Source organism: Tripterygium wilfordii, chromosome 19 (assembly GCF_013401445.1).
Source record: "Tripterygium wilfordii isolate XIE 37 chromosome 19, ASM1340144v1, whole genome shotgun sequence".
Classification (NCBI taxonomy): Eukaryota; Viridiplantae; Streptophyta; class Magnoliopsida; order Celastrales; family Celastraceae; genus Tripterygium; species Tripterygium wilfordii.
Genome location: NC_052250.1, coordinates 12705882 through 12726452, shown reverse-complemented (window position 1 = coordinate 12726452; position 20571 = coordinate 12705882). Strand labels below are relative to the sequence as shown.

General features: G+C 35.8%; 2 protein-coding genes across 5 annotated transcripts; one reads left to right on the top strand and one right to left on the bottom strand.

Annotated features, from left to right (window-relative positions):
- Positions 1 to 460: 460 nt before the first annotated feature.
- On the top strand, positions 461 to 4799 carry LOC119986003 (protein ORANGE-GREEN, chloroplastic). The gene is made up of 8 exons (XM_038830519.1): positions 461 to 807; positions 997 to 1111; positions 1495 to 1611; positions 1795 to 1881; positions 2515 to 2591; positions 3392 to 3519; positions 3974 to 4110; positions 4534 to 4799. Exons 1-8 carry the CDS (start codon positions 599 to 601, stop codon positions 4609 to 4611), a joined length of 948 nt encoding a protein of 315 aa, XP_038686447.1. The 5' UTR covers positions 461 to 598; the 3' UTR covers positions 4612 to 4799.
- Positions 739 to 20570, bottom strand: LOC119986001 (ATP-dependent DNA helicase SRS2-like protein At4g25120). 4 transcript variants are annotated; one of them, XM_038830515.1, is made up of 30 exons: positions 20213 to 20570; positions 18777 to 19476; positions 18653 to 18694; positions 18318 to 18481; positions 17826 to 18024; positions 17326 to 17382; positions 17141 to 17246; positions 16920 to 17053; positions 16693 to 16767; positions 16471 to 16596; positions 16236 to 16367; positions 16066 to 16149; positions 14803 to 14916; positions 14583 to 14683; positions 14126 to 14192; positions 13679 to 13729; positions 12753 to 12830; positions 10534 to 10737; positions 10397 to 10435; positions 9653 to 9724; positions 9447 to 9533; positions 9311 to 9367; positions 8472 to 8677; positions 8281 to 8374; positions 7242 to 7292; positions 6282 to 6344; positions 6131 to 6190; positions 5559 to 5621; positions 5099 to 5184; positions 739 to 867 (listed from the first exon to the last, which is right to left on the bottom strand). In XM_038830515.1, exons 1-30 carry the CDS (start codon positions 20371 to 20373, stop codon positions 855 to 857), a joined length of 3486 nt encoding a protein of 1161 aa, XP_038686443.1. In that variant the 5' UTR covers positions 20374 to 20570; the 3' UTR covers positions 739 to 854. The 4 variants fall into 4 exon arrangements, with proteins under 4 accessions (XP_038686443.1, XP_038686446.1, XP_038686445.1 ...); XM_038830518.1 differs by having other exon boundaries at positions 14803 to 14847; XM_038830517.1 differs by lacking the exon at positions 7242 to 7292.
- Position 20571: the final 1 nt, after the last annotated feature.

Genomic DNA, 20571 nt, shown 5'->3' with positions numbered 1-20571 from the left:
CTTCAATTAGGATCGATTGACATACAAGCTCAAAATCAAATCCCAATTAGAGGAAGCGAAAATAAAATCAAAACATCAAAAACAACAAACAACGAAGAACAATGACAAGCTAAACGATACCGCCAAACAAACCATTAAAGGAAGACACCGAGAGCGGCCGATATGAGCCGTATGGATTAGATTGGGGTCGGAGAATTTATCGCAGTTACGTTAGGGTCTTAGGTTCGCAGTTCACATCTCTTACGATTCTTCTGTTTTACAGTCATGGGCCCCTTTTATGGGCTTTGTTTCGTGCTTGGGCCAAGTTATGTTATCCAGGCCGGTATAGGCTTTGTTTCCACCAATTTTGTAAAGTGGGCTTTTATTCGAGTCCAACAAAAAGTGCCGCCACCAAAACGGCAAATCCACACCATTTATATAAAAAGGGGAAAAAATTAAAAAAATTAAAGCAAGCGTCTCCGACGGTCCTACCACGTATCACAACACCATAAGAATGTTTAGGAAAGATGCCGGAAGCCGTTTTCAATGCTCCCTCTTGTCGTTACTCGATTGGGAGACTTTGTGAGTACCTAGAGAAGGAGACGGATAGCATTTCAGGATGATTTGTTCGGGTCGGGTTTTGACTGCTTCGTGTCCGGTAAAGCCTCTATGTCCGTACAATTCTCGTTACTCCGGCTCCGGATTTGTATATGTGAAGTCCAGAGTCTCCAGACTGAACTCCAAATGGCGATTCAAGGCGTCCGATCCGGAGTCGCCTTCTTTCGCGCCTTCGATTGACTCCGATTCCGCTGATAAAACCGCCGCCGGGTATATCTCCTCCATCTCCGTTGTGTATTGGCGATTGTAATTTCGATTTATGTGTTTAGCCTGCAAACATTTGTTGAATCAGAGTATCAGTTAGTTGTGAATTTTCTCTACTTCTTATAGTTGGATATAATCGACATAGATTTTGAAGCTGGACATTAAATAGACACTTATTGGTAATACTGAAAGCAGATTTTGTATCATAGAAGGGCCTGAGACGGTGCAGGACTTTGCAAAAATGGAATTGCTAGAGATTCAAGATAACATTCGGAGTCGGCGGAATAAAATCTTCCTGCATATGGAGGAGGTTAGTGTATCTTTGCTTTCTATTTATGGATTCTCACCTGTAAATGTTTCCAGCAGACGCATCTTTGTTCGAGCCACTGCTTAATCCCTATATGAACATGCTAGGCTTTTTCATTTAAAGTGACTTTATTTTTTAGAATTCTTTGTTTTGGATGAGATACAATGATAACTTCCATAACAAGTGATACTCATGAATCTAAATAATCTTTTAGCCTTAGATATATAAATCATTCATTATCAGTGGGATCTTCTTGATTGTATTTTGTCAAGAAGAGCAGCAAGCAGAATTTGCTTATTCAGCCATAACTCTCATTGTGAAACAGATTCAATACATTAAGAGTCAATGCTTTTTATGATGACTTTTGTGTCTTTTGAAATGCACAGGTTCGTAGGCTGAGAATACAACAGAGGATTAAAAATGCGGAGCTTGGAATTATAAAGGAAGAGCAAGAGAATGAACTCCCTAATTTTCCGTCATTCATTCCATTTTTACCTCCTTTGGTGAGCTTGCTTTTGATTCATTTCTATCATGTGATCTCATTTTTTGGTACAAAAGATTTCACCTCATCACATTTGATTTTACTCATGACTTCCCATTGTAATTGTTTCCTATTTAGCCAGAAATAAATTTATCTGTTGTTTATTAACAAGTTATGTAGTAGTTATCTAATATGTTTCCTGCAGAGCTCTGCGAATCTTAGGCTGTATTATGCCACTTGTTTTTCGCTTATTGCTGGGATCATCATTTTCGGCGGCCTTCTAGCACCCGCAGTAAGTTATCTTAGTTCACTCTTTTAACCATCTGGTTGACCAATAGATTTCAATAAGATTGTAGCGAGCATCTATATCCCATTGATGGATGTGCGCACAACTGTTTTCTATGTGTTACAAACTTAAATGATCCTTGTGTTGGACCCTCCTTAAACAGAGAATGGGTTACTGATTTGTCTAATGAGATAAATTACTGGAAGTGGAAAAGTAGATAATGGAACACAGACAACATAATTAAGAAAAATAGGCGACTAATGCCTTTTTCTTAAAAATTTCTTTTAAACCTGGAAACAATAAAAACACTTGATATTGCTGCTGTAAATGTCTACTTTAAGATTCTTATTCAGTTCAAAGTACATTGAATTTGGACAAATGTAACTATGTAAGGAATAGGCATACGTCATCAATTGATAAAAAATTTGAATTGTATTGGCTTTTGCATCATTCACTATATACAATACTAGTCTTTTCATGGCTTGTCTCGCGTATGTGTAAGATGTACCCATTCCATTCCTTTTTCCCAGGGTCAGCCCATGAGTATCCAAATTCCTCAATTTACAAGAACCAAATATTTTAGAGGGTAGAAATATGTATTGATTTGCTTTGATCTCAAGTATTTATTTCACATTTCAGCTGGAGCTCAAGCTTGGATTAGGGGGCACATCATATGAAGATTTTATTCGTAGTGTGCATCTGCCAATGCAGTTGAGGTATGACTCATATCCTTGTTTTAAATCAATAATAGCTATAGAGTTTTCTAAATTTGGTTTTCTGTGCTTGATTTAATCTGCTTTCAATTGTCTCATCTAATGAGGCATGCAGAGTAGATATTATCTATCAGACCTCGCAATTTGTGTATATCAAGTATCAACTTTGTTGTGTTGTTGCATCACAAGCTTCCAGCTGCACGTATTCCATATTTGTAAGGTTTTATTTTCATCAACTTTTCTTACATTGGCCATGGAATAACTAGTCGAAAAGGTTTCCGACTGGTTGATAAGGTTTCAACTAATGAGATTACCAGTAGTTTCTTTCTTCAAATCTTTCTATCTCTAGCCCTTTAAGTTCTCTTAGACACCTGTTTCCTGTGTCGTTATCTACCATTGTGAATGAATAATTTTTGCAGTAATCATGTTGAATAATATGTTATTTACAAGCAAACATATGGCCCAATGGTAGAGTTGTAGGAGTACAACCTAGATGTCATAGGTTCAGTTCTTGAAAACAACCTCTTCACATATTATGTGGGGTAAGGTTTGCGTATATCCTGCCTATTCCGAACCCTGTCCTCTTCACAACCTTTTAGAATGTTGAATATTAATAAATCTCAAAAGAAACATGATAGCTAATTTCCGATGGTAGATAAAGGAAATTTGGAATTCGGTAGCTGAAATCGCGATAGGCTAACAGGTTCGTATCATTTCCATGCAAATATTGTACGTGATCTTAATTTAATGTTGCTTTTGTTAGACACTAATCTATTAGGCAATTACCCTCTTGCAAAGTGCAGTCAGGTTGATCCAATAGTAGCATCATTTTCTGGAGGAGCGGTTGGAGTGATTTCTGCATTGATGGTGGTTGAGATAAACAATGTAAAACAACAGGAGCATAAAAGATGCAAATATTGCCTTGGAACTGGTATGCACCAAACTCACAACTGCATTCCATTCTCCTTCCTTGTGTTTATTTCTTCTTCAGCTTTCCACTTCCCGTAACTTATATGTTACTTGCTCTATCAATCTCCTCTATGCCTGCTTGAAAGTGTCGTCAACATCCTTATGCATAATTTTGAACTTATTAACAATGAAGCAGAAACTGTTCTATCTTGTATACCACTGCCTGTTGTGCTTTTTTTGGGTGCTAAGAATATGAGCTATGAGAATTTTAGCATTTTTTTACAAAGAGAGTTGTCGTATCATATGTGGCTGGTCACTAAATTTTCTGCTCTGTTTGCATTTTAATCTGTGCTTCCATCGTCATCTTTGTCATTAGATATACTACTATACTAATCCGTTTTCATGCATGCATGCCTTATCACATAGAAAAGGGATATTGCCCTTTTAATTATTGATATTGATTTTGCAAAATGCAGGATATCTTGCTTGTGCTCGTTGCTCAAACACTGGGTCTCTTGTTCTGATTGAACCAGTTTCAACGGTTAATGGCGGAGGTCAGCCTTTGTCTGCCCCCAGAACAGAGAGATGTTCGAATTGTTCAGGTTCCGGAAAGGTTCGACATCTAAACCTGTTATTAATGTCTTTAGTTGCCAAGTGAACAAATGGAAGAATTATTGTTGTTTCTGCATACCCTCCCATGTTTGTATTAGTTGTACATACATCTGCATGGTGACCAACTACTAGATGCGATTCTAAAGTGAGAGCTCTCATGTTTAAAAGAACTTGAGGGAGAATTCTGCAAGAAAAGACTTGCTTGTGTTGGTCAGGATCGCTAATGATTCATCTGTGTATAAGATGCACATCCATTGGTGGAGCATTTGCTAGGTTTGATTCATGACCGAGCCTTGTGTGTTAAGAGAACTTGGGGAGATTGATAGATTGGAGTCAAATATTCGAATCACTGAATCATACAAAAAATGTCCTTTTTTTTGACTCAGTTGTTTGATTTTGATATTGTAAAATTTGTATGTGGCAGGTCATGTGTCCCACATGCCTTTGCACTGGAATGGCTATGGCCAGTGAACATGACCCACGCATTGATCCATTTGATTAGAGTTGCTGCTCTCCCTCTTTTCCAGTCTCAGTGTATGGTTCAAGTGCTGTAAATTCTCTGTAAACCCCCCCACCCCCCCTAAATAGCTCAAAATGTTTGTGAACATCAGTGCTGACAATTGTATTTGTGGCAGTGTAAGCTCACATTGCCTCTTATATGGTATGGCTACGGAAGATTTCCGTCCTTTATTAAGGTATATCTTAGCAGCATCAGAACTGAACCCCAAAATTGAAAATCAAAACAAAGGGCCTATGTAGCATTTGTCATTGCAGAGTATCTGAGGCAACCAGGCTTATTTTGATTAGCGTCAGCTAGTGAAAGCTTAAAAATTGATTTAAACACAGGATCAAGGTTCAATTGCAGCCCAGTAAGGAAAAAGTCATTGAGACAGCGATGATAACTCATAAAAAAAATTAATAAAAGTGTTTTAATGGTGGCATCTGAAACAGTAAGAATTCAATATATGCAGTTTACCATACTGACTTACAATGATTTGTACTGCTCTATCAAATGAGAAGCATGAAGACGCGATGTAGGCACGACGGTGCATCCCAAATTTTGTAGATATGCTATCTGCAATTGAGAAAACGAGAAAGTTGAACAAAGTTATCACCTGCCTAAGAAATCTGTATGGTATGTCAGACTACTGGATGAAAATATATAACAGGGGAGGAGGCGATCGCAACAAGATCTTAAGTCAATTCAATTACTGTAAATGTTTGGGCGAGTGCAAATGAAGATCTATATCACAAGACAGTAACGAATGTTCTTCTGCATGTAAAAATGATGGAGCAAGCTCTCGTAATTACAAGATATGGGAAATAAGAGAAAGCATCATCATATGATATACTTACCAAAATAAAAAAAATAAAAAAAAATCATCTGAGTCCAGCATCTAATTGCAAAGAGCGTAGGAACACTTTGTTAATTCAAAGACTGTTACTTGCCTGTTTAGAAGTTGGTTCAGATGAACCCATTGAATTCTCAATCCTTAATTTCTGAAAATGTTCCTGAAACAGAGGAGAGAAACAAAGTTAACAAATCTATTTCCCAAGCAGCGCTTCTAAAATCAAGTTGCAATCTATATAATGCTACTGAACTTCAGAAACATTTACTGATAATTGTGAGGATATATATATAAATTAATATATGTTAATCAAAGAATGTCCGTTGCCTATGTGAAAGCAATAAATTGCAAGAAAATAAATAAATTGCAAGAAAATGGCTGTCCGAGATGCAATATATATGATGGCATTGATGTCAGCTAAACAATTATTTTTTGTTAAAACATTTATATTATCAGGAAAGTTCTTCCAAGTTCTCTTAGCTCTTAGATGAAGTAAGTTCCCCCATCAAAATCCTCCCCCTCTCTTGAGCCTTGTCATGCTAAGAAAATTACCGATAAAACTTCCCAGTTAGAGAAGCACGTTCTGAATTTCTAAGATGACATATTGTAAGTATGGTCAAGCCAGATAAAATTACTGAGAAAACTACCATAGTCATGACATGAAAAGCTAACCTGTTTTTCCCGCATCAAATGAGCTCGTTCATCAACAGGAATTTGCTCCCATCTTAAAACCTATTTCAAATAATTAAAGTGAAATTGGATAACTAATTGTGTATGTTGATTTAATGACTCTTCTATTAGATACAAAGACAAATAGGCTCACATATTCTGCATATTGAAATGCTTCCTCACAACTCAAGGAAGATCTCAGAGAGCGTAAAACATCCTGATAAATAATGTACGAGCAGTGTTAGTAAGTAGTAACTTCAGAATAAAATATGGACTTCAAAGCTAGGGAAAAAAAAAAACAATACACCATGCAACTCATTTATTCACTGGAAAACAGAAAATAATAAGATAAGAGCATCTCCACAACTTCGCGGACTAGAAGCTCTTGACACACAAGCTATTAAAGTACGCTAACAGAAATGGCCTTATAATTCATGTAGCTACCCTACCTGAGAAATTATCTGCTAAACAGCATATGTTCAGACAAGTGTCTTAGATGACAACCCTCTATCACTCTTTTAGTTTTCCCTACCTGAGAAAATATCTGCTAAACAGCATAAGTTCAGACAAGTGTCTTAGATGACAACCCTCCTTCACTCCATTAGTTTTTCGCTACCTTCATCCAACTGCAACTTTTTTGCCATTTGAGAAACTTAAATTCTAACTCGTTACAATTTTTCCAGTCTAATCCTTCGTTTTTGGATTATATCCTTTAATTTAGTTGAAATAATCTGAGATGGGACCAAAAAAACTTAAATAACAATGGAGAAATTGCCATACTAAACATTTCACGAACTAGCTTTTTAATAGAACTCTTGATTAGGTGCTCATTATTCAGAGTATGATCTTGTATAGGAAATTTTAAATTCATTATTCACCATTGTCTCCAAAAAAATGTCACCACTATCACATCCAAGAGTATAAAATGACATTAATGAACAGAGACATTCATTCTTCAACATACATACAAACAACCAAAGAGGAATCGCATCAGTGGTGAGCTAGAATGTGGAACAAAACGACAAGTTAGAGCTGCACAGCAGGGAAATTAACTAAAACAACAAAGCAGACAACAGCAAATAGAACTGCATACAGATACAAAGAATTACACGACCTTGTGTTTGTTTTTCTTGACTCTCAGGCGTTCATCTATTACAAAACTAACCTGTGAATACAGAGAAATAAAGCATCAAACAGTGACCAAAAGTCATACACCATATACATGTTACACACGTTGCCCGCATATTGAAGGCAACTCTAGGAGGTAAAAATGCCAAATGTTAGGGCTTGCTGAAATGGATTTCCCAAGTGAGAAGTGAAAAGTTGCCACTTCCATATAAGCCAAACATTGAATTAATCCAATCTCCAGAGTTTCCACAATCAAAAGATAGAAAAGTCTGGAATTCTGGAAATAACTGCTCTCATAGAATTTTGAAAAGCGTATGTAATCAATAATGAAGAGCTTTCACAAATTTACAGAAATAAAAATGATAAATTGAACTAATAATTCTGCAATAAAATAACAGTAAACATTAAAGATAACATGGTATTTTGCTCCTATAATATGCAAGGATACCAAATCTTGCAAAATGTATTGACAAAACTATATAGCCTATAAGGTCTTCAACAGACAACAAATGAATGAAAAAGAATCCGAAGAAAAATAAATACAGAATGTAACATGAGGAGACTGTTGGTATTGGCCCGCTTTATTTTGGGTACATAATTTTTAAATATTTTGGATAAGCCAGAATGAAACTGGGAAAAAAAGAATAGCTCTTAATATTACGGTTTGGTCTTGCCTTTATAGTTTAGTTGACATCTTCAGATTGTTCCACTATCATAGTAGCCTAGATACACAATATTGGCTACCATAGGCGACTACATTTTAGGTTTGCACAGATTCAAATTACAATCTGTAACAAAACAAGATGCACTGTAGAACCCATTCAGAAAAAAGTGAGAGCATGAAGTATAGTTTATATTTGTTCCAGAATAGGCCCTCCATCGGCCAACTACCTGACTACCAAACACAGATTAATAAAGGACATGGATGCTTGGTTTTTCCGTGAGAAAAAAAATATTTCAGCATTCAATTCTATGATCATATAGTTCAAAATATTGGAAATGACTTTAAAGAACTAGAAGGTAACCTTGTCAAGCAATCTCTTAGGATTTTGAAATGCTTTCTTCTTGGCCCATTGATGAAATAGATGAGAAATTATAGCTCTGTCCTCCACAGCAAATCTGTAGCAAAGTAGCGATCAATAAATTAAAGGTCAATCTCCAATAGACTATACCATGATAATAATTAGAATCTAGGAATCGAAATATGGAGGTAAACCTCCTCAAGAAGCTATTTCTGTTGCATCCATCTACCGGTTCTGTAGACTCTCTTGAATCCTCGTGGATTTTAACATCAACTAAACCACTTGACATCACAGCTGCTTCAGAAGGGTTGATTTCTTTTGGAAGATCAATGTTACGCTCTGTAGTTTGTTTTGGAATGTCTTGATGTTTTGGTTGTAGGTCCTGTATGCATAGTTCAGCCTGCATCAACACTACAGTCTTTAGAGAATGGATCAACTTCCAAAACTGATGAAAAATGAAACATCATACATATATATATGAACATTAGAACACAAAATACATTGTCTGACTTTCATACTTACAAACAATTCACTCACCAAAGAAACAGAAACACAAAGCATTTAAACACCAAAAAGTATTAATTTTTGTCTCTGTAAAACTACAATTGATAATCATTTACAATTCATGGACAACTTCCCTTTTCACTTTAATCTCTAACATTAGAATTATGTTTTTTCCTCGAATAAATAAAACTATAATTGTGTTAGTTGATTTGCACGCTTGTTTATACAACCAATTATCGAATTCAATTTCCTTCAAGTGCAATTTGTTTAAACATCCAATCATCTATGTAACTTTGACTGTGTATGGGGCCGGTCAGTGCATTTTAAAGAAAATAATCAAATATAGAAGTTTAGATGGTGGAAGTAGTGAAAATTGACTGTACAAGTAGCGTAAACAACCAGAAAATCGTTACCCCTTTCGATATGTACAGGGATCTATAAATGTCTAACAAACCATACCGAGGCAAAACAATCTTTGCATTGCTTATTATACTATGAGACAGACAATATGATAATTCATTAAGCACACCTGAACTTCTCGAAGATGGTCAGGAATTTCTTTGAGAAATCGAGATGGTTGTAGCATCTGAAGATAACCACATGTTACTGAAAACTGAAACATTATCAACAAAGTAGCAAAAAATATATCATGCAGATGATAATACCTGCCAGTTTGAATCCATCATAACATACAGAATGAAAAGTTTTTTCCGAGCACGAGTCATTGCAACATATAGCAGACGGCGCTCCTCCTAAAATTTTTGAAAAATTATTATAGGAAGAAAATGTTGAACATATACTACATGTTCACAAGTCTATGCATATACTACAGAAACAGATTAAAGAAAACTATATGCAACAAGAAACTCACCTCAATCAAGGTCCCATTTTGCTTTGCAATGCCATTGAACTCATGCAACAATGGAATCTCGGATTCATTTACCTGGGGCATCAATTTATCAATTTAAATATTAACACAGAACATGAGGGCTGGCAATAAAACAAATTCTTGTAAAGATAAAAATTGCACCATCCACGATGCTTATCTACACAATGTTGCATAGTGCATAAAATACCTGCTACTTTATACTACTTCTGCCTTCGAGAGGAAAATTTGATATCTTATTTAATGGAAATTAACTAGCCAGCATTCCTCAGACATTAATAGCGACTTAAGAAATTAAAGTGAGCCCAAAATCATGGAGAGTTTTTGAAAAGGACAATCCTGTGTAGAAATTCGACTTAAGATTCTAACTATATCATAACCCAAATTCATAATCTCCTGACCTCTGTTGTCCTCATGGACCAAAGCTCTTTTTGATTGAAATGAGTGTGTAGAGATCAAACACATTTTTACAAACGAAGTGGTGTCTCGTTGAACTTCAGAAAATAGAAAGAAATTTGAGGGCAATTACACAATATAAATCAAAGAAAAGATATATGTCACGAAATCCAAGGCTAAGAGATGAGGAAGATCCAAGAAATTAGAGATAAAATAGCAAATCCTGGGGAAAAAAAAAACCACGTTGTACCATCGACAATGAAAGGATGATAAAAATCGATTATCAAATATTGCAGGTCAAGCAAGAGCAAAATCCTAGAAGCAGGCAAGTACCTTTATTATGAACACAGTATCCCATTCCAAGCCTTTTGACTGCACAGTAAAATTAGTAAGATGAAATTTGAGCAAAGCATATTATAAATCAGGAACAGCAATAAGAACAAAGGCCACAATAACTTAGAAGGACAAACCTGATGAATGGTTGTCAATGTGACAGAGTTTTTATTATCATGCCTACGGGAACAGAAGTTTTCTTTCTCCCGCTCAGTTAAATGGTCAATAAAAGCTCTAAGCAAATTCTGACACCCTTTCACTTCTATCACATTGGCATCCTCTTCTCTAGCAACTTGTGCTGATAAAAAGTCGGACACATCATCCATTAGGTACTGAAGAACCTGCATGGTTGTATGACCAAGTTCAATCACAATCACACATTCATAAAGCATAGTTTTGGATGAAATGAAACTTGAAAAAATAAAAATGGACTTTTGTTTTGACCAAATCATTAAAAATTAAAAGCTAAATCTTATTATTATATTTCTTTAGTATTTTTGAATAGGTATATCCACCATAGTCATCAGAACCTAAACTAATGAGATTTTTTTTGCCTAGTACAAAAATGATGAAATGTCATAAGGAACTAAAATAGTGTATACTGGCTGCATTTGTAAAGCACCAAAAGAGAGACAGTAGAAACGAGTAAGTATAATGATAGTATGATACACGCTACAGCCTCCCTGCTACTGTGGGGAACATGCTGTATACATTTTCTTGTCCAAATCTTACATCGTCACAGGAGACTAAATGGAAAAAAAATCCACATAAAGTAGCACATTTCCTAATTAGAGATGACTGTCGCAATATGGGCTTCCTTTTACCTACTGTCAGTGTCAAGGCAACAGAAAAGCACCTGATATGCACTGAGAATAACAGAAAGTGAGAGGAATTTTTTGTGAACACAACCAGAATTCGTCTCCTCTATTACTCCATAAAACACAACATTACAGGGTTTCGCAAACCCTTAAGACAGCTCATCTCGAAGAGAGAGCCTGCAAGAGGCAAATACAGCCACAAACTAACCATTTAGTCAAAGTTCCACAGTATCTCTGACATAAACCAATGACAGTACGTGATGAAACATTAAGACAACAATAACATGAAGAAACCTTACTAACATCAGCAATGACAATTGTTCAGCCTAAACCGATTTTTAAACCAGTCAAATGTTAAAGGAGTTTAGGACTAGGATTAGAATGGTAACACCTGGTGAAGTACGAGAGAATTTGTGATAAAAGGGTCGTATACCTTCACATCAAAAATAATCCTTTCACTAAATTGCTCAGTATATATTTTTTGCGAAAATGAAAAACTATGAGAAAAAAAAAACAAAAAGACTTCAGACAAAATAATACATCATTGAATTAATACCCAATTCTCAAAATTATCTCCCATACATTTTCCTGTTTCAGGAAGAAAAAGAAGTGTGGAAGTCCAAACGAGCAAGAATAAATACAAAAACTCCAAACCTCAATAATGCCCCACCAACCCAGAGCCTTGGTCACCCTCTTCTAATAGCTGGGAAGTTAGATATCTTTGATTTATTATGTCCATATCGGATGTTAATTTGGAAATAACTACTCTTCCAGTTTCAAGTTGGACAACCCTAACATAGCAGGTCAGGGGCAGGTTTGAGACAAAGTCATCAGTAAGAGGTTCAAGTTTGGAAAGGGTTTGTTGTTCCAAAAACAACCTGTCCCTACTGCTGCCTACAATCTGCACGGGAATGCAGACGAAACTGCATGTATATGAAACAATTCAAGTTGTGATGTCACTGGTCCAAAATTTTCCACTCCGAAATGACACTGATGAATGTGTCTTGTTCGTTAATTGCAGACAGCTGTTAACATTATATTGTGAAAGAGGATACTGAAAGGAAATAACTTGTTCAACTCCTGTAAACAGCCTCGCCACATATTATGTGGGGAAAGGTTTGCGTACATTACGCCTATCCCCGACCCGCCCATAGCGGAAGTCTTGTGCATTGGAGTTGTTTACCTAATACTTGAAAAGAAATAACAGGGAAGCTTCGATGCTCAAATAATACCAAGGCTAGTTGGCTCCACGAACAATCTGAAAAGTGTGTTGAAATTGTGACTAATTTTGGCTGTGGACATGATACAACCACCAAAATATCAGTGCTATCTGAATAATAGATGGAGACAGCATATCCGCTCATAGGTCACTTTTTCCAAGAAGATCAATCACTCAGAAATATATAAAAGAGAAGAAACATGGAGAGAGATAAGAAGAGCTAATGAGATAAACATATTTCTAGTAAAAACATTTAAAGAACTTTTCCATCTGAAAATAAATGTACTTTCTTTCCAGTAACAATACTGCTAAAACTTACAGATCTGATGTCATTGTCTTCATTAAGCAATTTGCCGTCATCCACATCAACAACTGCCCGTTGCTCAAGAAGGTATTTCTAAGATTTAAAGTCACAAGATAAAATGATTATAAGCTCAATATAAGTCTATAAAACCAAAAATAAAGACGGATAAATAAACATTTTCCAAATTAATTCATCTCACCAGAAAGTCTAACGACAAAACAACTTTGATAAGAGTACGTTTATATACACATGTATACATACATACATACATACATACATATATATATATATTAATAGACAAAAGATGGTGAAGGTAACCTTAGAAACTCATAGATGAAGATGGGATAAGTGAAAATTGCATAAGACGAATATATACAGGCATATTAAAGAATGCCAAAATAACCAAGAAAATTTTGAAATGCTCGTTAGTTAGATAATTATTATGCAGTATCCTCTCCATTTCATTAAAACATAATACCGGGACGGAGATCCAGCCATAATACTGGATCTCAGAATTCATTTATACACTACCTTTAAGTTGCAACATGTATTCAACCAGCAGATCCAGATGAATCAGTATAATATTTACATCAATTTTAGGGTTTGCAATTGGTGAAGCTGTGTTTCCTTCATTGACGTAAATAAATTTGTGGAAATTCAGTGGTGAGGACAAGGACACAAAAGTTTTCGTGAGACGTGTGAGGATTGAATGCAAATCAATCAGTACAAAAGCTCCAACCAAAAAAATCAATGCCTGAAAAGAAGGCAATGCAAAATGGAGAATGATTTTAAATATAGCCTATTGCTTTGGCGAATGAAACAAATTTTGGCCATCATGCAAATATTTGAAAAAAAGAAAACAGAATTAGCTTGTTCAGCAACATCCACATACGAAGTATTCATTGTCTCCAAAGTAAAGATCAAGAGTTGCAAAGACGAACCTGAGGCACCATAGATGCCACTGAAGTTATAACGGATGAAATTGACTGCTCCTGTAAGCACAAAGTAGTTAGATACACATGTCAAATTTGATGAAAAAAACCTATTTAGCTTGAGCACAGATTACAGGAGATCATCTATAGCAGAAAAGATCACACATGTCAACTGTTAACACCACAAAAGTATTTCATTATTGCAATGACTGAACCAAAGAGCTTGAAAAATGGAAGCAAATATTTATGAGGTTAAAGTTACTTGAAAACGAACAAGGTTCCAATACTCGGATAATTATAAACCGAAATAAGATAAGTTTCACGTGAAAATGCTTCATTCTTGTTTTCCATGAACTATATAAAGTTGAAAAAATATTTACACTACTTTTCAATCAAGATCATAGATACAGATTTACTGCATTTTCAGTTAGTGTGCAATGTAGATTATATGTTTACCCGGTGAACAAGCTTTGATATCATCTCCAGTGTTGACAACACCTTCCTCCCTTGGGTAAGTTGACTCCTATCATCAGACACGCATAGATCATAAGTGAGAATATATGCAAGAGATTTTCAAAGTTAAATCAGATGGCATTACCGCATTAAGAAAGCTTGAAAAGAGGAGAGAGAAGACATCTCAAAGCTTTACTTGCAATAGTTTGCAAAATTATTATGTTAATGTTGCCAAGACATGCTAGACCATACTGTCTCACAGAGATCATAAATGAGAATGCATGCAAAATATTTTCACAGTTAAACCAGCTAGCAGTAAGAAAGCTTGAAAAGTGGAGAGAGCAGACATCATTAGTGATTAGTTATTAAATATGAATATCAAAATTTTGAAGCAGGTGGCAGACAATATGAAGTCCTCTATTACACATGCAAATCTCGAGGGAAATTTGTTAAACAAAACCTCTTGAAGGTACCGGAAATCTTTGCGCTAAAGATGTCACTGGCAGCAGATATAAAGCTGCATTTTCTAATAGTCACAATTTTGTCAATATGTTCAACAACCTGCAAAAGCAAAGAAAGAGATAGACTTAAGTATAAGAACCCCACCCGCTATGTAAATCTGAAAATGAATGCAAGTTCTGACAAATGGAAGATATGGTAAAAAGTAAATTGACTTGTACCCTCTTCTTTTCCTCTTTCTCAAGGGGAAGCCAAGCCTTGAAAACCTGACGATATGGGCCATCATCACAACCAGGTAATGTTGTTTTAAGCATTGCAATAATGGCTTTGACAACCTATTACAAAGAAAGCTCTAATTCAACAACGAATAACTTAGCTAGTTTTCTTGAGATATTTGTTGAAAAACTATCCAAAAGCCTAACCATTTGGTCAAGTAGCACACAAATACATTACAATTAGATAGGATAGATCATAAAACAGATACACCTGTCATTGCATACCAAGAGCTTTACTTTTATAAAGTGGATGTCATCTATCAATTGATGGCCTATTGAAGAAGGCTCAAATTTGTGCTATAAGTATGTGTGAGTGTGAGTCATATAGCGTTCATATATAACAAATAAGTTTGACAATCACCTAGCAAAGGTTATAAATTAATGTTCACCCTTGTAATAAAAGCAAGGCATCATATGGAATTTTACATTAGGTTGAGGGAGGGCGCCAAGAAGGAATATCAGACAATGTCATATTATCTTATAAATATTGTTTCTCTTTGGGGATTATGCATATGTCAAGGGCCAACTTTGTATGTGACTATGGCATGAAGGAATGATATGGACCATATGGTGCTCTCAACTTAAAACATAGCATTACAGGACATATTTTCTGTAGGTCATTCAGAAGGGCACTTAGAACAAAGAAAACACTCAACATCTATATTTATAATTTAGTCTTTATAAGAGAATGACTAAATAGAAACCTCAGTATATCATCCAAAGAAATCAGAAAACCAATCAAAATCAGCAATTACTTGATTAATGACATGAGAATTAAGACGAAAAGGCAACTATTTTTTTATTTGGTACAGACATCATTTTAGTTAACAATTCATCCATTATGCTTGAGCTACATATTTTCTGTAGGTCATTCAGAAGGGCACTTAGAAGTTAGAACAAAGAAAACACTCGACATCTATATTTATAATTGAGTCTTTATAAGAGAATAACTAAATAGAAACCTCAGTATATCATCCAAAGAAATCAGAAAACCAATCAAAATCAGCAATTACTTGATTAATGACATGAGAATTAAGACAAAAAGACAACTATTTTTTTATTCGGTAAAGACATCATTTTAGTTTACAAAGCATCCATTGTGCTTGAGCTAATTGTTACAGTGAGAAAATTTCATACGAAAAATACATACAACCAACTCACTTAAAGGTCCGAGATAATAAACATTAAAGCAATATAAAAGAATATAACCTTTTTCCTATAGAATGCCACACCATGAATGTTAAATGGTATTTTCCTCTCACGAAATGCTAATTGAAGCGCTTTCCCCGATACCTGTAGGTTTAAAGTAAGAGAAATCGATTCAGCCAATTTTAGTGATTTGTTCTACATGCGCTGATAACAAGGAAAGTAAATTTGACCTGCCTCCGGTAGAGTACTGCAATATTTCCACAAGATAACTGAGCAGATGAACCATTAGATGCAATTTCCAAAATCTTGTCCACAACAAATGCACACTGTGCATTTTCACTGTAACATTCCTTGATAGTTATCTGCATCATGGACCAAAAAATCCAGAGTTAAGTCCAGGATGAAAGTTAAAGCAGACGAAAATTATTTATTTACAAAATTTAGCACAAGCCAATAGTTAGGTACCTTAGATCCAGAAGAAATATCAGTTAGAACATTCTTAAACTGAAAGCGCTTCATGTTATTTTGTATGAGAGAAGATGCAGCCTCAACAATATAGCATGTCGAGCGATAGTTTTTATCAAGTCTGATCTGAATCAAACAGGTTTTTAAGCAAAAAAAATATAAATAAGCATTACGATAAGAAACAAAAGACAAAACAGCTAACTGCCCCAGAGCAGACCAAACCTCTTTGTAATTTGGAAAATTGGTACGAAACGAATCAAATCCAGAAATATCAGCTCCATTGAAGCTGAAAATGGACTGCATAAAGATATAGGAAGTGGGCATCAGGAAAGGAATGACTATAAATATAATCAAAATGACTTAAAAGTCTAAAAGCACCAAAAAGACGACGCAAAAGAGAGAGAGCTCCAATTTTGTCGATTTGAATTTCTCGAAAGATAAGTGGGCACCTGATCATCATCCCCAACAACAGTTATGCAGTTATGAGATGCAAGAATTCTCAGAAGAGTGAACTGCATAGCACTTGTATCCTGAAATTCATCGATAACAATGGCTCTCCATGAATCCTGGCACTCTTTAAAAACTGCACGCAAATCAAGAATAATTATAGCATGAATGACAATGAAGTGCAAACAGGGTGTAGTACTTAGAAAGTTAGAATGACACTTACCATCTGGAAAATCAGTGAGCAGCTTTACAGAACAGCTAATTAGGTCATGGTAGTCCAAAGCATTACAAGTTCTTAATATGTTGTTGTAGTTCTCGAGAATTGCTGCCTGGTTCAGAGTTTGATCTAAGAATCTGGGCATAAACTAAGGTATGAAAAAGATATATGAAAAAGCAATCTGGGCTTACTCCCATCTCATCGCCCATTTCACGACATTTTGAAGGAGTCTTTCCGGATGCTTTAGACTGAAATGGAGTGACAAATGAAAGATGCCAAAGATGATATTCAAACAACCAGTAACGGAAACAAAAAACCAGCAGCAGCTTCATCGTAAACAAAGAATAGCTCACAATTGTAAAGGTAAGCGAAATCACTTAGATTCTATGTTCCATCGTAAACAAGGAAGCAAGAAATCGCCCCAAAATCCTAGTCTCATATAAATTTAAGGGTCTCATAAATCAACAAAAGAAAAATAAGACAATAACTAAAACAAAAAAAGTAATAATAAAATCAATATTATTCATAAATAAAAAACAAAATCATTACTCAGCAAGCTTTAGGAGAGTCGAGGATAAATTGGGCCTTGAACTACACTGGATTTCTCAAACAATACATTGATTGAAATAATATCAAAGAGAATGAAAGACAATCATTTCTAAGAACATCTTATCATATTTAGATAGCTAACCTTGGCCACAAAATTTTGCCATTTCTTTGACTTAATCTTTAAATTTTGAGGAGCTGCTATGCCATTAAAATCTCCGAGATTGCAGGCATCATGGCATTGCTTAATACTCTTTTCATTCCCTAGTAATCTGATAGCCTCAATAATTGCACGTCTTTGTTGCCCATGTCCATATATTAAGAATTCTGGTGTGCGTTCTAACCTACAATATGGGACCACGTGTTAGTTTTGTGATGTAAAAGATCAATGCAAATTTCGTTAATTGGACCCATGACCAACGTTACAACCCAAGAATTCAACTAAGCATTTAACATAGATAACTAAGAGGTTTCTACACATATAGCAATAATAAGGGTAAATACAAAGTTTCCTAAATCCTAACAGAAGAAAGATTGGTTTTCTCTTATTTTATAAGGGAATGGAACTCAGAAGTCAGAACAAGTATATCATCCATTTCAAGTATGAAAATATCCATGAATCTCGATATGGGAATACTTCTCTGCATGTGAACGACAAAGTTGCAAGGAAAATGAATGGAATGTGCTGATCGTAAGTTCTTTAGCTGTAGCCTTCCCAGTGACTACTCCAATGCGATCTCTCATCTCAGAAGCTGCAGCTGTAGTGAAAGTCATGGCCAGAATATTTGTTGGACTAACACCCTGACCAAGCAGTTTGAAAGTAACGACAGAGATATCAAATTTGTGAAGTAATATCTCAAGCAGCTGGGGTCTTTTCCAAATTGAAAATATACGAAAAACATGCAACAGTAGAAAAATCACATCAAAAACTGCATAACAGACTGATATGTCACTTGAGAAACTAAGCATTACCTCGCTAAGCAGCATCAGAACTCGCCCAACCATTGTGGAGGTCTAGCATCAAAGAAAGAAACTTCAGCTTACACTATTCGCTAGCAACAATTCAAGGCCTGGAGATAGAGAGAGAGAGAGAGACCTTGCCACTTCCCGGGCCAGCAACAATTATTAAAGGAGTTGAAATGTCACTGCAAGCTGCATCACGCTGCTTCTCGTTTAAAGATTGCAAGTATCCTAAATACTCATATGGCATACTCTCACTTTGTGTAGCAGAAGGAATGCCGTTTTCCCTAGCTGTAAAATCTGGATCATCCTTGGAGCAAAATATGCCAAGCATTCTTAAGTTCTCGGTAGCACTTACAGAATTCAAACTAGCTCCAGACTCACTTCCACCATTATCATTAAGCTGGATTTCCACGTGACAACCATTATTTGGATCCTGTCTACTTGCTTTTCCCGCAGACTTTTGCTCACATACAGCATCTATTTCTTTTAAAATAGATTCATCAAAATCATCATCTAGAACTAGAAGGCTTGGCACCAAGGAGTTACCTGAACTAGAGCATTCAGGTTGTTTCATTGGAATAATAGAATAATCCAATAAATACTTATTCTCATTAGGGATACTCATTGTCCTAAAATTCAAAATCTCACTACTTGAGTCATGTTTGCAGGCTGATACACCCACAGAACTTGAAAGGCTGCCAAGTTGACAATCATGTAAACTTGGCATGTTAACACTAAAATGAGGTGGAGTGTTTGTCGGTAACTCCTGGAGAGGAACTCTATTGATGTTAGTAGTCTGAGATGGAATTTCATTTCCAATTGCATCCCTGCTTCTGAAATGAAATGAAACACATTACAGGGCATGTCAAGAATCATAGCATCTCACAAATAAATAGACTACACAGTATCAATGTCTCACAATAAATTTTTGCGATGCTCATATTGGCCAGACATTTTAATGGGTTCTTTGGCCAGCCTTCTGTTTAGTCGCTGAGATGAATGAGATGCCCAAATATCTAACCTCAATTTATGAACACAATAATAGCTGGAAAGTAAGGACGCCCAAAAAAGATTCCAAGAAATTGCAGCACAAAGAAAACTTGTAAGTTTGTTGCACATTCCTTTAATATCAATAAAAGCGAAAAAGAAGTAAAGGAAATAATAGGTCCAGTTTGCCAAATATACAGACAAGTTACAGCAGGGCCATCAAATTTTAGTACAACTGACAAGGAACATAACATTGAATTTGAAACAAGATTCTTGTACGGAATTCAATTCTAAACGAAAGGTTCCAGGAAATTGTAACTAATAGAGAGCTTACGGGAAAAAAAATCCAGTTGGCCTAATTGAAAAAAGTTTCCAAAGAGAAGACAACACTCACTGTAGTTGAAAAGAAAAAAACGCCAAACAAGATTATCAGTTATTAACGTGTATATTTACATAGAGAGGTATGTAGATTTTGGCTTTCTCAGTGTTGCTCATCAACCAAACGTGCAACAGACGATTTACAAAACTGACATATGAATAAAAAGAGAAAACGAAGACACGCAACGATAAGATAGAACGCACTTGTGATGAGAATGATCAGAAAAATTCACAATCTCGCGAGGCCGTTTGCGAGCAAGAAGAGCCTTGGCAGCTCTGAAATTCTCCGATGTGCGAGCCCTTTCCTGCTCCGTGATTTTTCGTCGGGGCACATGAGGCGTAAGGAATACATTCTCCTCCGACATGTATCTGAAGAATCGAAAGATGGACTGATTGAGCTACGATTTCAGCTTAGTAAAGGATTGTTCATGTAACCCTGTGTAAGGTTCTGTGACGGTTTTTCAGGGAAATCGTTGTGTGTTTCCCACTCAATGAGTGTGATGCTACGATTCAGAAACCCTAGAGGCTAGAGGCTAGAGCCTAGAAAGCCGTGTAGGCGGTTC

Bases quoted from the DNA above. Each gene is read 5' to 3' on its own strand.
- LOC119986001 (XM_038830515.1), bottom strand. From the start codon at position 20,373: ATGTCGGAGGAGAATGTATTCCTTACGCCTCATGTGCCCCGACGAAAA. The intron at 17,247-17,325 runs GTAAGCCCAGAT...ACTCTGAACCAG, and splicing joins AAATGGGCGATGAGATGGGA to GCAGCAATTCTCGAGAACTA. The intron at 8,375-8,471 runs GTTTACCTCCAT...ACTTTGCTACAG, and splicing joins AGAAATAGCTTCTTGAGGAG to ATTTGCTGTGGAGGACAGAG.
- LOC119986003 (XM_038830519.1), top strand. From the start codon at position 599: ATGATTTGTTCGGGTCGGGTTTTGACTGCTTCGTGTCCGGTAAAGCCT. The intron at 808-996 runs GTATATCTCCTC...TACTGAAAGCAG, and splicing joins GCTGATAAAACCGCCGCCGG to ATTTTGTATCATAGAAGGGC. The intron at 1,612-1,794 runs GTGAGCTTGCTT...TGTTTCCTGCAG, and splicing joins TTCCATTTTTACCTCCTTTG to AGCTCTGCGAATCTTAGGCT.